General features: G+C 42.6%; 2 protein-coding genes across 2 annotated transcripts in view; one reads left to right on the forward strand and one right to left on the reverse strand.

The window, feature by feature from the left end:
• The first annotated feature begins 805 nt into the window (after positions 1 to 805).
• LOC143028962 (uncharacterized) lies at positions 806 to 1,201 on the forward strand. The gene has a single exon (XM_076191312.1). It carries the CDS (start codon positions 806 to 808, stop codon positions 1,199 to 1,201), a length of 396 nt encoding a protein of 131 aa, XP_076047427.1.
• Positions 1,202 to 7,674: 6,473 nt separating this feature from the next.
• mei-W68 (meiotic W68) overlaps positions 7,675 to 14,945 on the reverse strand; it is a 44,552-nt gene continuing 37,281 nt past the window's right edge. Inside the window, exon 9 of the mRNA XM_076179921.1 lies at positions 7,675 to 7,958. The gene's annotated coding sequence lies outside the window, so the exon portion shown is untranslated. The remainder of the gene's footprint in view (positions 7,959 to 14,945) is intronic.

Genomic DNA, 14,945 nt, shown 5'->3' on the forward strand with positions numbered 1-14,945 from the left:
CGAATCACACCGGTCGATCTCCGGCGCAGACACTTTACGGTCACCCTCTTCGCTCCTGCGTCCCAGCGCACGCCAAGGCCTTTCAGAAACAGTGGCAGGCCAGAGACGAGAGTTGTGATCGTCGAGCTGCGGCTCGCCTGCGCGACGATACGGCCCGTTACGACGCCCACGCCCGACCACTCCCATCACTCCAGCGCGGCGATGTAGTCCGTATCCAGGACCCGACTACTAAGCGTTGTGACAAGATTGGCACCATCATGGACGTTGGAAGGTCCAGGGACTACTTGATCAAGTTGTCCAGTGGTCGGACCATTTGGAGGAACCGTCGTTTCCTTCGCCCATCCCCGCCCCCGCCCGTCGACATGACGCCCATGGAGGCCACCCAATCGGGAGTACAGCCTCCACCGCCTGATCTGCCCCGTCGGTCAGCACGCCTTAGGGACAAACGTCACGCTCAAGACACCTAGTGCTATGAACGTTAAGGGGGGAGGGAGATGTAGGATAGTATATTTCCATTACTCTAGATATGTGCGTGCAGTGTTTCCACTTCCATTACTCCATGTATCTGTGTATACTCCATGGCGAGTCTGTATGCTCTGCACCTGCGCGTGCTTCAGTGGGCACACGTGCGTTGTAGAGGGAGGTCAGTGTTCTCTACACGCCCAATCATTTAATTTCTCTATACCCAATAAACCAAGGAATTACTGCATACGGCCTCTCCTTATCCAAAAGGACGTCCCACACATACCTTGGCAAAAAACCCACAGGACAACGACGTAATGTAGGTGTTGCACATACTACAACAATGACACTTGTTGAGCCATTCATAGATGTCAGAACCCTGACAATGGATAATTGGTTTACAAGCCTCCCTTTGGCCCAGGACCTTCTAGCAAGAAACACGACATGTGTTGGGACGATTCGTAAGAAACCTTACATTCCTACTGTGATGCTGGAGAAAGAAAGGGTGCGACCAGAGAAAACAAGTATCTTTCTCTTTGACTGCAACACCACACTGGTATCGTATAAAGCCAAAAAGGATAAGACAGTTGTCCTGTTGTCAACCCTTCACCACGAAGCTGCAATTGGTGAGAAGGGAAAACCTGAAATTATTCATTTTTATAACAAATCGAAAGGTGGGGTTGATGTTCTTGATCACATGTGTGCTTCATATAGCACAAACAGGAAGACCCAAAGGTAGCCATGCTGCATGTTTTATGGCCTGTTGAACATTGCAAGTGTCAATGCTTTCATATTATATAAGGAAGCAGGTAAAGCAAGAACCTCTAGAAACAATGTGCACCGGATTTTCATGCAGAGGGTGGCATATGACCTAGCCAAACCACTAGCCCAACAGAGTGGACAGACGAACCATCCACGGGTCACTCCTCCACTGTGTGAAGGGATGCTTTGAAATACAACTACCACCACTACCACAACAGGCAGATGGTTCAGCTGGAAAGGCATGGTGTCACTTCTGCCACTGGAAGACTGCCAGCAGGTGCAGGACTCAGTGATATGAGTGCAGCCAGACAGTGTGCACCAAGCACTACAAACTCCAGTGCCCCAACTGTTATCAGTAAAAGGTCTTTTCCATATGTTCCAAGCACCTCACTTTTGGTACTGGCCAGGGCAATGCAGTGGTGTATGGTGATGGTCGGACCTCCAAACTTGTGTTTGCATACTTTTTTCATTATTTACCTTTTTCGTACTTTAAATTTTTTTTTTTACTAAAGTCACTTATAATTTCTCATTTTTTTCCCTTAGTATATTTTTCTACATTCATGAAAAACCTCATTACTTGTTGTGATAGCATGCACATTGATCTATTTTTTCATTCAGGCCAATAAAACTAATATTGGTATATGTTTTTTTACTTTTTCCTCAGCTGGTCCAATTGGACTGGTGATACAAACTATGTACCGCTAAAACACGGATACCAATCTAGGGTTAAGAGCAGTCTGGGGTATTGGCTGCATGTTATTTTGGCAAAGTAGCATGCAGTTGATACTTTAGGGTCTATATGAGGCACCCCTATGGACCAGAGCCACACATCATTTGGTCTGTGATAGAGGAAGACTGTTCATAAAGAAATGATGACACTTTTATACTACAACAATCCCTCTGTTATGCTGTCCCCCAACCCCTTGTTACTGTCCTGTACCATTTCTTTGAATATTCATTTCCTTTTTTTGCCGACCCTGTGGTGGGGGAAGAGAATGCTACCACCAAATCTTTTCACTTGAGTTGTAAAAGGCGACAAAAAAAAAAAAAAAAAAAAAAAACGGGCCAGGGGATGGGATTAGAGTCCTACTACCTGTAGCCCCAAAAGGGGACATTCCTAAAAAAAAAAAAAAAAAAAAAAAGTAAAGGCATAAGAGGGTCTGGGAGTTTTCCAACCAGTACCCTAAGGTTTGGGTCTTTTAATGTGTGTGGATGTGGTATAGATGAGAGTAAAAGGGAAGAGATAGGCAGTATGTTTGTGAGAAGAAAGATGGATGTGCTGGCTTTGAGTGAAACTACAATGAAAGGAAAGGGCAACTGTGAGTTTGGGAGTGTAGATGGGAGGTACTCAGGAGTGAAGAGGGGACGAGGGAGAGAAGGGGTGGCTATACTAGTAAGTGAAGAGATAAGTAAGTGGGTAATCGAGTGGAAGGAGGTTTCATCAATGTTAATGTGGATGAAGATGAAGCTGGGAAGGGAGATGTGGGTTTTTGTAAGTGTGTATGGATCTGGTAGTGAGAAGAGCATAGAGGAAAGGGAGGCTTTTTGGGTAGATATAAATGAGTGCAAAGGGGAATTAGGGAGAAATGTCAATGTAGCTGTATTGGGAGACCTTAATGCTAGGGTAGGAAATGAACCAGCAGATGGAGTGATTGGGAAGTATGGAGTTCCAGGTAAAAATCATAGTGGAAAGTTGATGGTGATGTGTCTTGAGAGTTGATGATAGCAAATACAGTGTTTAGGAAGAAAGTCAGGCATAAGTACACATGGGAGATGGTGGTGGATGGAAGGGTGGCAGATAGAGTATTAATGGACTATATAGTGGTGACCAGGGGTATGGTAGGAAGAGTTAAGGATGTATATGTTCTAAGGGGAGAGAGTGGGGGAATATCAGATCATTTTCTGGTGGAAGGTAAATTGAGAGTGGAGAAAGAGGAAAAGGGCAGAAGGTAGGGAGGTAGAGTGAACTGCTTAAATGAGAAAAAAAAAAAGGAGAATAAGTATAAGAAGCTGAAAAAGGAGTGGGAAGGAGTAAAGGATAAAGTAGAACTAAGAGTGGAGGAGGAATGGGGATGGTTCAAGGAGGGAGTCATGAGGTGTGCAAAGATGGTGTGTGGAACAAGGAGGGCGGGAGGAAATAGAAGGAGGGGTAGTGAATGGTGGGATGAGGAAGCAAAGAAAGGTGTAGAAGAGAATTCTTAGCAGGTATTCATAGATTGACTACAAATTAGGACGAGGGAATCATATGAGAGGTACAAAGTAAAGAGAAGGGAAGTTAAGCAAAAGATAAAGGAACCAAAGAGGAGAGCAGATGTGAAATGGGGTAAGAGTATGACAGAAAATTCTGAAAGTAATAAAAAGATGTTTTGGAAGGAAATTAAAAGAGAAAGAGGAGGCGAATCAAGTGGAAAAGAAAAGGTAAAAGGTGTAGATGGAGAGATGATCATGGAAGAGAAGGCAGTGAGAGGAAGGTGGGCAAATATTTAGGGAGTTGCTAAATGTGAAGGAGGATAGGGAAGGAGAGGTAGTTGCAGTGGGAAGCACTAAGAAAATGAGAGTGATGAGTGAAGAAAATGGAGGAGAAATAGGGAAGGATGAAGTGAAAGCAGCTGTCAAGATGATGAGAGCAGATAAGGCACCTGGGTTGGATGGATGCCATGCAGAATGTCTGAAGAAAGGAGGTACAGTTATGGTGGACTGGCTGGTGAGGTTATCTAATGTTTGTTTAAGAGAGGGTAGAGTGCCAGAGGACTGGAGGAGTGCCTGTATAGTTCTGCTTTACAAGGGAAAGGGGGACAAGTGTGAGAGTAGTAGTTTCAGAGGGATCAGCTTGTTGAGTGTAGTTGGGAAGGCTTATGGGAGGATCTTGATTGAGAGGATTAGGAGAGGAACAGAGGGAGTACTTGGTGAGGAACAGTGTGGGTTTAGGACAGGTAGGGGTTGTGTAAATCAGATTTTTGTGGTAAGACAGATATGTGAGAAAGCTATAGGAAAAGGTAAGGATGTTTTTTGGGCTTTCATGGATCTGGAAAAGGCTTACGACAGGGTAGACAGGAAGGCACTGTGGGAGGTAGTGCAGATATATGGGATAGGAGGAAAGCTGTTAAGAGCAGTCAAGAGTTTTTACGAGAGTAGTAGAGCTTGTGTTAGGATTAGAAATGGAGAGAGTGAATGGTTTGAGGTAAAGGTAGGACTTTGTCAGGGATGTGTTATGTCGCCCTGGCTGTTCAATCTTTACATGGATGGGGTGGTGCGAGAGGTGAATGCAAGGGTAATGGGTCAAGGGTTGGAGATGATTAAAGAAAATGGAGAAAAGTGGGAGGTGAGCCAGTTGTTGTTTGCTGATGACACTGCGCATGTAGCGGGATCAGAGGAGGGATTGAGGAAGTTAGTAACAGTTTGAGGTGTGTGAAAGAAGGAAGCTAAAGATAAATGTGGGCAAAAGTAAGGTGAGGAGATGTACATGGGAGGAGAGTGACAGCAGTCTGGAAGTGAGCATTAAGGGTGAAAGACTGGAGGAAGTGGATAGTTTTAGATACCGTATTTTCCGGCGTATAGTGCGCGACTTTTTTCCGTTGGAAGGGCCTAAAAATGGGGGGTGCGCGTTATCCGGTGGTGCGCATTATCTACGGCCTACGATAAAAATTCTGTGGCTGTGTGTGTAATTTTTTTCACAACAACGTGACGATGTTGGCCATCACAAAGTCAGGACGGCACACTTCTCCGTGACGTTCCGTGAGAACAAGAACAACAGCTATGGTGACATGAAAGAATACGCCAGCATGGGCTACCGTATATAAATATTTGGTATAGTTAGGTATCTATCAAATCTTATTTTTCATGTTTAAATAGGCCTAAACACCATGAAACATGATCAATATTCATGATATTTGCCCATGTTCACAGCATCCTAGTTTGAATTTTCATGTTGGCTTTGTTGCTTCACTTTAGGTATGGTACAAATTCCGTTGCGGCCGTTCATAAATTCGTGTCAAACACCTGACTACAACACCCTCTTTCGGGAGTTATATTAACTAAACGTCACCTCAATGAGAGACTGTCCTATTTCACCGCTGTCATTGCAGGTTCAAAGCTAAAACGAAACAGTCTGTAGTTTGTTTCAGTATTAAATAAAAAATGGTAAAGACGAATTATTTCCTCAAGATATAAAATGAACATTTTCTGTAAAATTCCCAAAAATTTTCTGTATATTTTACTTTCAATAAACTTTTTTTAGATCATATTTCCTACAAACTATTTAAGCTACAAAGTAATAAGGGACCAATGCACAACATGAGTCATATACCGGTACAAGTAGTTCCAACTTTTTCTTAGTTGTGTCCTGATTGATGCCTAAACTGACACTTAATTTAGTGACAAATCAACAGATTTCCCAGTGGTGGCTCTAGCCAATGAAAAATACTTCTCCATGTGACCTCGTTCACATGATATAAATACCAAGGTAAAACTGCGTTATAGACAAATACCCGGCAGGTGCCACACAGACGAGAAGACAAAGATGCCACCCACAAGAAGAAAGACTTATGAAGCCGGCTTCAAAGTAAAAGTCATTCTATTTGCCAAGGAACATGGGAATCGAGCTGCGGGAAGAGAATACGGCATTACCGAATCCGTGATCAGAGGTTGGCAAAAACAAGAGGATGCGCTAAAACAAACCAAGAAGTCCAGGAAGGCGTTCCGTGGTGATAAAGCAAGATGGCCAAAGCTAGAGAACCGGATGGAGGCATGGGTAAATGAACAGTGGGCTGCCGGCAGAGGAATATCAACAATTTCAATTCGTCTGAAAGCTAAGGCCACTGCAGAAGAAATGAACATCAGCGAGTTCCACAGAGGTCCCTCTTGGTGCTTTCGATTTATGAGAAGAAAAGAACTTTCCATCAGGCAATGCACTACCGTCTGTCAGAAACTACCGAAAGATTGGGAAGAGAAGTTAGCTTTCGGTCATACACAAAAGATGTCGTACAAGAACATGGTATTTCACTCGACCACATCATCAATATGGATAAAGTTCCTTTAACGTTCGATATACCTATGCATCGCACAGTAGAAAAGAAGGGAGAGAAGATGGTACCAATAAAGACAACCGGGCACGAGAAATCAAGTTTTACAGTCGTGCTCAGCTGTACTGCATCGGGGAAGAAGCTACTGACAATGTTAATTTTCAAGCGAATGACAATTCCAAAAGAAAAATTTCCGGCTGGAGTCGTCCAAGCAAACCCCAAGGGATGGATGGACGAAGACATGATGCACGAATGGCTCGACAACTGTTACGTCAAGAGACCAGGTGGTTTTTTCAAGACATCCACTTCGCTGCTGGTGTTGGATTCAATGATGGCCCACAAATGTGACTCGGTGAAATATCACCTGAAGAAAATGAACTAAGATATCGATAATACCTGGTGGATTAACGAAACTTCTCCAACCTCTGGACATCAGTGTCAACAAGGCATTTAAAGATTAGTGTGATTTGGGAGAACTGGATGGTCGCAGGGGAACATTCTTTCACAAAGACGAGCAACATATGCAGAAGTCAGCAACTGGGTTTTAGAGTCGTGGTCAAAAGTGACAATTTCATGCATTCAGAACAGTTTCGCAAAATCTGAAATGCTGTCTCCAACTCTCCTGTCAACCGCAGATGCTGAATCGGAGGAGGAGGATAATATGGATCATGAGGATACGCAAGTTACGTCAGCAGATCTAGCTGTTCTTGCTGATCTCTTCCACGACGATACGGAGGACGAAGAATTCATGGGATTCTCAGATTCTGAAATACGTTAATCTTGGACAATATAGTTTGGACTTGCATTCCATTCGGACAATTATTTTGGATTTTAAGTGCATAAAATATAATTATTTTAGTGGAATTTGTGCATTAGGACATTACTGAACAATGTGCTGGTTGTTTTATCGCACCTGTGAACTTTCGTTGTGGACTTCTATTCCATTCGATCGGACACTAAAAACTTTTAAATGCATGCGGATTATACTAGTATTCATTGTGGAATTTGTACATTATGCACGTTTTTTGTTTTACAATGTGCTGATTAATTTTCAGTGCTTGGAAAATACCGAATAATGTGCCGATTGCTTTTATCATAACAGTGACATTACTGAACAATTAAAATGTGTTGATTTTAGTCACCAACAGTGAACTTTGATTGTGCGCCAATTGCTATTGCCAGCTTGCAATGTTTTGTCTTGACATGCATGATACAAGCTGTGTGCTTTATGTTATGGGCAAACAATAGGATGTGTCAATGCCAATTAAGACACACAGTGTTCCATTTCTCAGAACCTGGCTTGGACTGTCAGCTTACTCAACTGTCCTGTGATGTTTGCTTCAAGCTTGAGTGTCTGCGCCAACTTCGTCAGCTTTCTTACCTGTTGCCTTTGTTGTCCATTGTAAATAAAATGTATGCAAATTGTTTTTCATGATGTAATATAATACACAAAATATTTTATATTCATCTTTGTTTCCTTTACTAGCCCCAGCCCTAGTCTAGGCCAGGGGTCCCATATACACTTCAGGTTGGCCGTTTGTGTTGAGTTGAGGATACACAAAACCTCACTAGGCGCCTAGACCTTTTTGGTCATGTTGGTCATGTCATGGCCAGCATGACCAAGCACCCAAAAATGCCCGCCCTAAACATACTCAGATGGATTGATCGAGCGAGGATGGATGAGAGTAGATGAGCAGTGAAGAGTAGATGCAGCTGCCCCAGCCATATGCCAGCAAGCAAGCAGAGCCCATACATGCATACATGATAGACCATGTAGACGGAGCCGAGAAAAGAAAAGAAAGACAAATGAACAATTTTTATTTAAAATAATCATTGTTGTATTAAATATAGCTGAAATAGAAAAAAAGTTAAATTTATCTCGCATAAAGATCATGATATGACATGTACTAGTATGATCATGATGATGGGAATCCCGAATGACGGAAACTGGGAACAGGACACGACTGGCATGACCATGATGACTGGGTTAGAGTAGGCCATCTTTGCCAAGCCTAGCGCCACGGAGCGTTGAGATGTGGAACTAAAATTGGTTCTCAATTCTCTCGCTAGATGGCGATCGGGCATGCGCGTTATACGTCGGTGCTCGCTATCTGTGTACCGAGATAACGAAGTGCATGGGTGCGCATTATAACCCGATGCGCATTTAAAGCCGGAAAATACAGTATATAGGGAAAATGGAAACAAAGAAACTAAAAATAGCTTATACTAATATAGATGGAATAATCTCAGGAATGAACGAATTAAACGATTATGTCTTAGAAGAACCAGACATAATGAGAATTGCAGAAACCTAATTAAAGTACACCCTAATACCCTACACTGTGGGACAAGGTGTATACAACTGTTGGACAAAGAATAGAAAGAACAAACAGGGCGGAGGAGTTCTAATTTTGACCAAGAAAGATTTAAAGGTAACAAAAATAACTGAAGGAAAAAATAATGTAGAATCAATTATGGTACAAGTCGAAGGTAAACAAATGAAGAAAAGAAAATTTGCAGTGGTATATGTACAGCTACACAGAAAACTATCGTTAGTAGGGGTGTCGAAACATTCGCTAATGAACATAACCTTATGATACCGAAGGGTTGGTATTTCTCGGGTTCCAATTGTTCGAATTCCTTCTGAATGAATATGAATCGAATAATAGTTCCGGAGTTCATATGGATTCACTATGACATGATAATCTTATTTCCGATGGAGACTTCAAAGGGAACGCGAGGTAGCATAGTATCCCTTCATATTGAAGGTTTACCAAATGTGAAGATTTCTCAAAAATTGGGAGTTTCCCTGCCCACGGTAGCGAGGTGGATACAGAGGTATCACCTTACAGGTGCCACAGACAACCGTCCTCGGGCTGGCCGTCCCAGATGCACAACTGAGGAAGAAGACCAGGTAAGCATAGTGTGGTCAGGCTGTTCCTTTGTTGATAAGGATTTACTATACATAAACATGTGTAATCTTGAATATATCTGGAGATCGCAAGTAGTTCAAATTATTTGCTTCCCAGCACAAAGTGGCAACTCTAAACTTGTTGCCAAATCTATAGGAGCTCGATGTTGCCACGTGTAGTAAGAAGTGGTAGGAAAAGCGATATGTTATTTTGTCCTTTCTTTTTTTTTAACCAGGCAATTGCAAGTATGACTAATGATGACCCGTTTTGCAAGGCACATGACATCCATGGTAATTTAAGGCTGTCGTGCTCTTTGGAAACAATCCGTGCGAGGCACCGAGAAAGGGGCTTGCATGCTCGCACACCTGCAAAGAAGCCCAAGTTGACGCCAATTAACATGGAGAAACGAATGGAATATGCCTTGCAATATGCAGACAAGCCATTCGCCTTCTGGGATAACGTTATCTTCTGCGACGAGAAAACGTTTTCTTCAGAAGGGACAAACACTGCAAGATATGTGTGGCGTCCAAAAAACACCAGGTACGGTAACTACACAACCCCCTCATCTCCTATTTTCAATTTCCCTTAGCTTTATATTTGGAAGGAAAGTGGTTGCTTCCAAATAAATAAATGCTATACTAATTTTCCTTATGTGTGACTTTGTATCTAATGCAGTGTTATTATTTTACAGATTTGAGTCGGAGAATGTAATCTCGAGCAGGAGGAGCGGCCGAATCACTGCAGGGTTGTTTGGGTGGGTGCATGCCAGCGGTGTCGGGGAGTTGACGGATGTCGGTCCTGGCAGATTTACTGGCAGGGAATATGTGGGCATCCTTGAAGAGGTTTTCCTGCCAACAGTAAGGGCTATGGTATTTCCTGATGGAATGCCCTTCTACCTTATTCAGGACAACAGTCCTATCCATACCAGCCGAGTTGTTCAGGATTGGTTTCGCAGACACCCCGACATAACACTGTTGCCACATCCACCCAGATCTCCGGACCTCAACCCAATTGAGAACCTATGGGCGGCCATGACGAAATATATGCGGCAAGACCACACTCGCAACCGCATCGCAGTTGTTGACAATGCCTTGCAAGCATGGGAACACCTGCGAAGTGAGGAAGGCTGTGTCTTAACTTGCGAATTAGTGGCGTCGATGCCGCGACGCTTGAACAGTGTTTTGGCAGCGGGTGGTGGGAATACAAAATATTAATCCTTAATATATTACCAATATTTTATTTACCTTATTTTGATCTTAGTGAGATATGCTATTAACCTTTAGGTAATATGATATCAATGCGTGTGAATAGCACCTGTCATATCAATCGTCTGGCAATGCCTAATGCGGGGTTCTCACTATTGGCCAAACATCAAAAATATGTAAAAGAAAGGCAATTAATCAATGACAAAGTGTTTTATTATATTACATAATACTTGCGAATTAAAAGCCTCTTAATTTATTATTTGCCTAACATAGCCAAAATATTGTTGGAACATCACAGGTACCAACAGTTTCCCAGCGTGAACAACTTGTCTCAAATAGTTTCGTTGTTTTGTGTCAAAATGATTAGCGTGATTTACTAACGATAGTTTTCTGTGCAGCTGTACCTCCTAAAACACAAGCCTGGACAGAAAAGGATCATTCCGAGTTACTAGAAGATACAAAAGATGAATTAATCGAAATACTGAAAGATGGAGGAAATACAGTAATTATGGGTGACTTTAATTCAAAAGAAATATGTTGGGAAGAAATGACAGTGAAAGGGGGAGAGAAACACTGAGGCAATGTACTTCTTGACTTGACCATTGAATACACAATGACCCAGTGGATTAGAGAAAATACTAGATACAAAGGAAATGAAGAACCCTCAAAATCTTAATACTTACGACAGAACCTGAGATTATAAAAAAAATTGATTACAAAACTCCGATAGGAAAAAGTGACCACGTACTAATAGAAATGGAATTGAAAGAACAAATGGATCAAAGTAAAAATGATAGCCATAGAATAGGAAGACCTATGTAAAACAGAACAAACTTTGAGAAACTTAAAACATTCTTTCGCAATGTAAACTGGGAAAAATTCCAAAATGAAGATACAGGGATAGAAGAAAAATGGAACATACATACATACATACATATACCAAGGCTTTTTACCCCTTACAAGGGGGGTAGCCAAAAAGAAAAAGGCATAAAATCATTTCCACCCATTCCATCCCTGAATACACTCCACACCCCTCCACCCTCCCTCTTATCTTAGCACCTCCTGAATGACGGGTCATCCCTGCACCTTGTCCACTGCCCTGGGTCAGAAGTAGTGTCGCAAGATACAGCACATCCACAGCAAGGCCGCTTCATTAAATCAGCGACCCCCCTCTCCGTCCCCCCATTGCATAAAATGAGAGGACAGGGAGAAATCCCTTTGGGCTGCGTCAAATTTTGATCACACATACTACCTCACCCCCCATCCACCCGCCCATTCCACCTCATGCAATCACATCAACATCCATATACAACCATTCTCCATTCACCCGTCTTCTGTCCTCTCCCGTCCTTCCTCAACAGACATTCCCCTCTTCCCCAAAGCCCCCTTCACCCCATCCATCCACCTCATCCTAAGACATCCCCTCATATTCACTCCCTCCACATCTGCCTTCCATACCTCTTTTACTAGTCTCTCTTCACTCATTCTTTCCATGTGTCCAAACCATCCTAATATTCTTTCATCAACCCTATCTCCCAGCTCCTTTTCCACCCCTGTTCTCCTTCTCACCTCCTCATTTCTCACTCTATCTAGTCTAGTAACCCCCATCATACTTCTCAGACACCTCATCTCAAACACATTCAAACTCCTTCTCTCTTCTTCTCTTATGTTCCATGTTTCTGCCCCATACAGTGCTGTTGGCACAATCACTCCTTCATACAGTCTCCTCTTAGCATCCATTCCCAAATGTCTATTCCTCATTACACTCTTTAATCCACCAATCTACATTCTACCTCCACTTTCACTCCACCTTTCCCTGCCACATTTGCACCCAAGTATCTAAAACTATCCACTTCCTCCAGTCGCTCTCCCTTAATGCTCATTTCCAGTCTACTGCCACTTTCACCCCTTGTACATCTCATCACCTTACTTTTACCCACATTTATCTTTAGCTTTCTTCTATCACATACTCTCCCAAACTCTGTCACCAACTTCCTCAATCCCTCCTCCTATCCTGCCACAAGCGCAGTGTCGTCCGCAAACAACAGCTGGCTCACCTCCCACTTTTCTCCATTTTCTTTAACCATCTCCAATCCATTGCCCACTACCCTTGCATTTACCTCTCGCACCACCCCATCCATGTACAAGTTGAACAGCCAGGGCGACATAATGTATCCTTGACGAAGTCCCACCTTTACCTCTAATCACTCACTCTCTCCATTTCCAATCCTGACATAAGCTCTACTACTCTCATAAAAACTCTTAACAGCTCCCAGCTTTCCTCCTATCCCATATATCTGCATAACCTCCCACAGTGCCTTCCTGTCTACCCTATCATAAGCCTTTTCCAGATCCATAAAAGCCCAAAGAACATCCTTCCCCTTTCCTATAGCTTTCTCACATATTTGTCTTACCACAAAGATCTGATCTACACAACCTCTACCTGTCCTAAATCCACACTGTTCCTCATCAATTACTCCTTCTGTTCCTCTCCTAATCCTCTCAATCAAGATCCTCCCATAAGCCTTCCCAACTACACTTAACAAGCTAATCCCTCTGAAACTACTACATTCACACTTGTCCCCTTTTCCCTTGTAAAGTGGAACTATACAGGCACTCCTCCAGTCCTCCGGCACTCTACCCTCTCTCCAGCAAACATTAAATAACCTCACCAACCAGTCCACCATCACTGTACCTCCCTTTTTCAGACATTCTGCATGGCATCCATCCAGACCAGATGCCTTACCTGCTTTCATCATCTTAACAACTGCCTTCACCTCATCCTTCCTTATTTCTCCTCCATTCTCCTCACTAAAAGAAATTTATAATGAAGGAGTGAACAAATATGTACAACAACAAAAAATAGAAAAAACATATATAAAGAGCTGGTACAACAAAAGATGTAGTGAAGCTAAGGACAAAAGAGACAAAGCTTGGAAAAAATGGAAAAGAGATAAGAAACCAAGAAAATGGCAAATGCACATCAAACTAAGAAACGAATGTGTAAAAATACGCAGAGATGAAAAGAGAAATTACGAAAAAAAGATAATAGACAAATGTAAAGAAGAACCCAAACTATTTTACAAGTATGTAAATGGAAAACTGAAAAACAAATAAGTAGAAAAACTGCGCCAAGATAAAAAGGAATATACAGAAGAACTGGAAATGGCTGAAATTATGACCAACCACTTCAGATCAGTATTCACAATAGAAAACTCGCCTAACAGTGTAGAAAGAGAATTATCCCCAGCAATGAAAGAAATAAATGTAACACAAAAAGAAATCAGTACATACATACATATACCAAGGCTTTTCCCCCCTTATAAGGGAGGTAGCCAAAAAGGAAAAGGCATAAAATCATTCCCACCCATTCCATCCCTGAATACACTCCACACCCCTCCACCCTCCCTCTTATCTCAGCACCTCCTGGATGACGGGTCATCCCTGCACCTTGTCCACTGCCCTGGGTCAGAAGCAGTGTCGCAAGACACAGCACATCCACAGCAAGGCCGCTTCATTAAATCGGCGACCCCCCCTCTCCATCCCCCCATGCATAAAAGGAGAAGATGGGGAGAAATCTCTTCGGGCTGCGTCAAATTTTGCTCACACATACTACCTCACCCCCCCATCCCCCCGCCCATTCCACCTCATGCATCACATCATCATCCATATACAACCATTCTCCATTCACCCGTCTTCTGTCCTCTCCCGTCCTTCCTCAACAGACATTCCCCTCTTCCCCAAAGCCCCCTTCACCCCATCCATCCACCTCATCCTAGGATGTCCCCTCATGTTCACTCCCTCCACATCTGCCTTCCATACCTCTTTTACTAGTCTCTCTTCACTCATTCTTTCCATGTGTCCAAACCATCCTAATACTCTTTCATCAACCCTATCTCCCAGCTCCCTTTCCATCCCGGTTCTTCTCCTCACCACCTCAATTCTCACTCTATCTAGCCTAGTAACCCCCATCATACTTCTCAGACACCTCATCTCAAACACATTCAAACTCCTTCTCTCTTCCTCTCTTATGTTCCAAGTTTCTGCCCCATACAGTGCTGTTGGCACAATCACTCCTTCATACAGTCTCCTCTTAGCATCCATTCCCAAATGTTTATTCCTCATTACACTCTTCATTCCACCAAGACATTTACTCGCTTCTCTCAATCTACATTCTACCTCCACCTTTTCCTGCCACATTTGCACCCAAGTATCTAAAACTATCCACTTCCTCCAGTCGCTCTCCCTTAACCCGCAAAGTGTTTAGTACGTATATATACGTTCGGGAGGGAAAGCGTTTAGTACGTATATATACGGATCATCTTTTCTTTTACTTCACGGCACCTAAACTTGTAGAAACGGTTCAAGATGTCTTTTCTATTCCTAAATATGATTTTGAAAGCTCACTCTGATTTTTATTGTATTGCTGTGGTCTATTTCATTGAATGTATCCATGACCACGAGTGATTTATTGAAGAAATAGGTATTTTTATAGAAATATATCAGTGGTGTCATGATTACTTATCAATATACTCAAAATCCTGTTTAGTAGATCAGCTATTTTTATATTATTCCAACTTGAA

The sequence above is a fragment of the Oratosquilla oratoria genome, chromosome 1 (assembly GCF_046742065.1).
Source record: "Oratosquilla oratoria isolate Oo_2021 chromosome 1, ASM4674206v1, whole genome shotgun sequence".
Lineage (NCBI taxonomy): Eukaryota > Metazoa > Arthropoda > Malacostraca > Stomatopoda > Squillidae > Oratosquilla > Oratosquilla oratoria.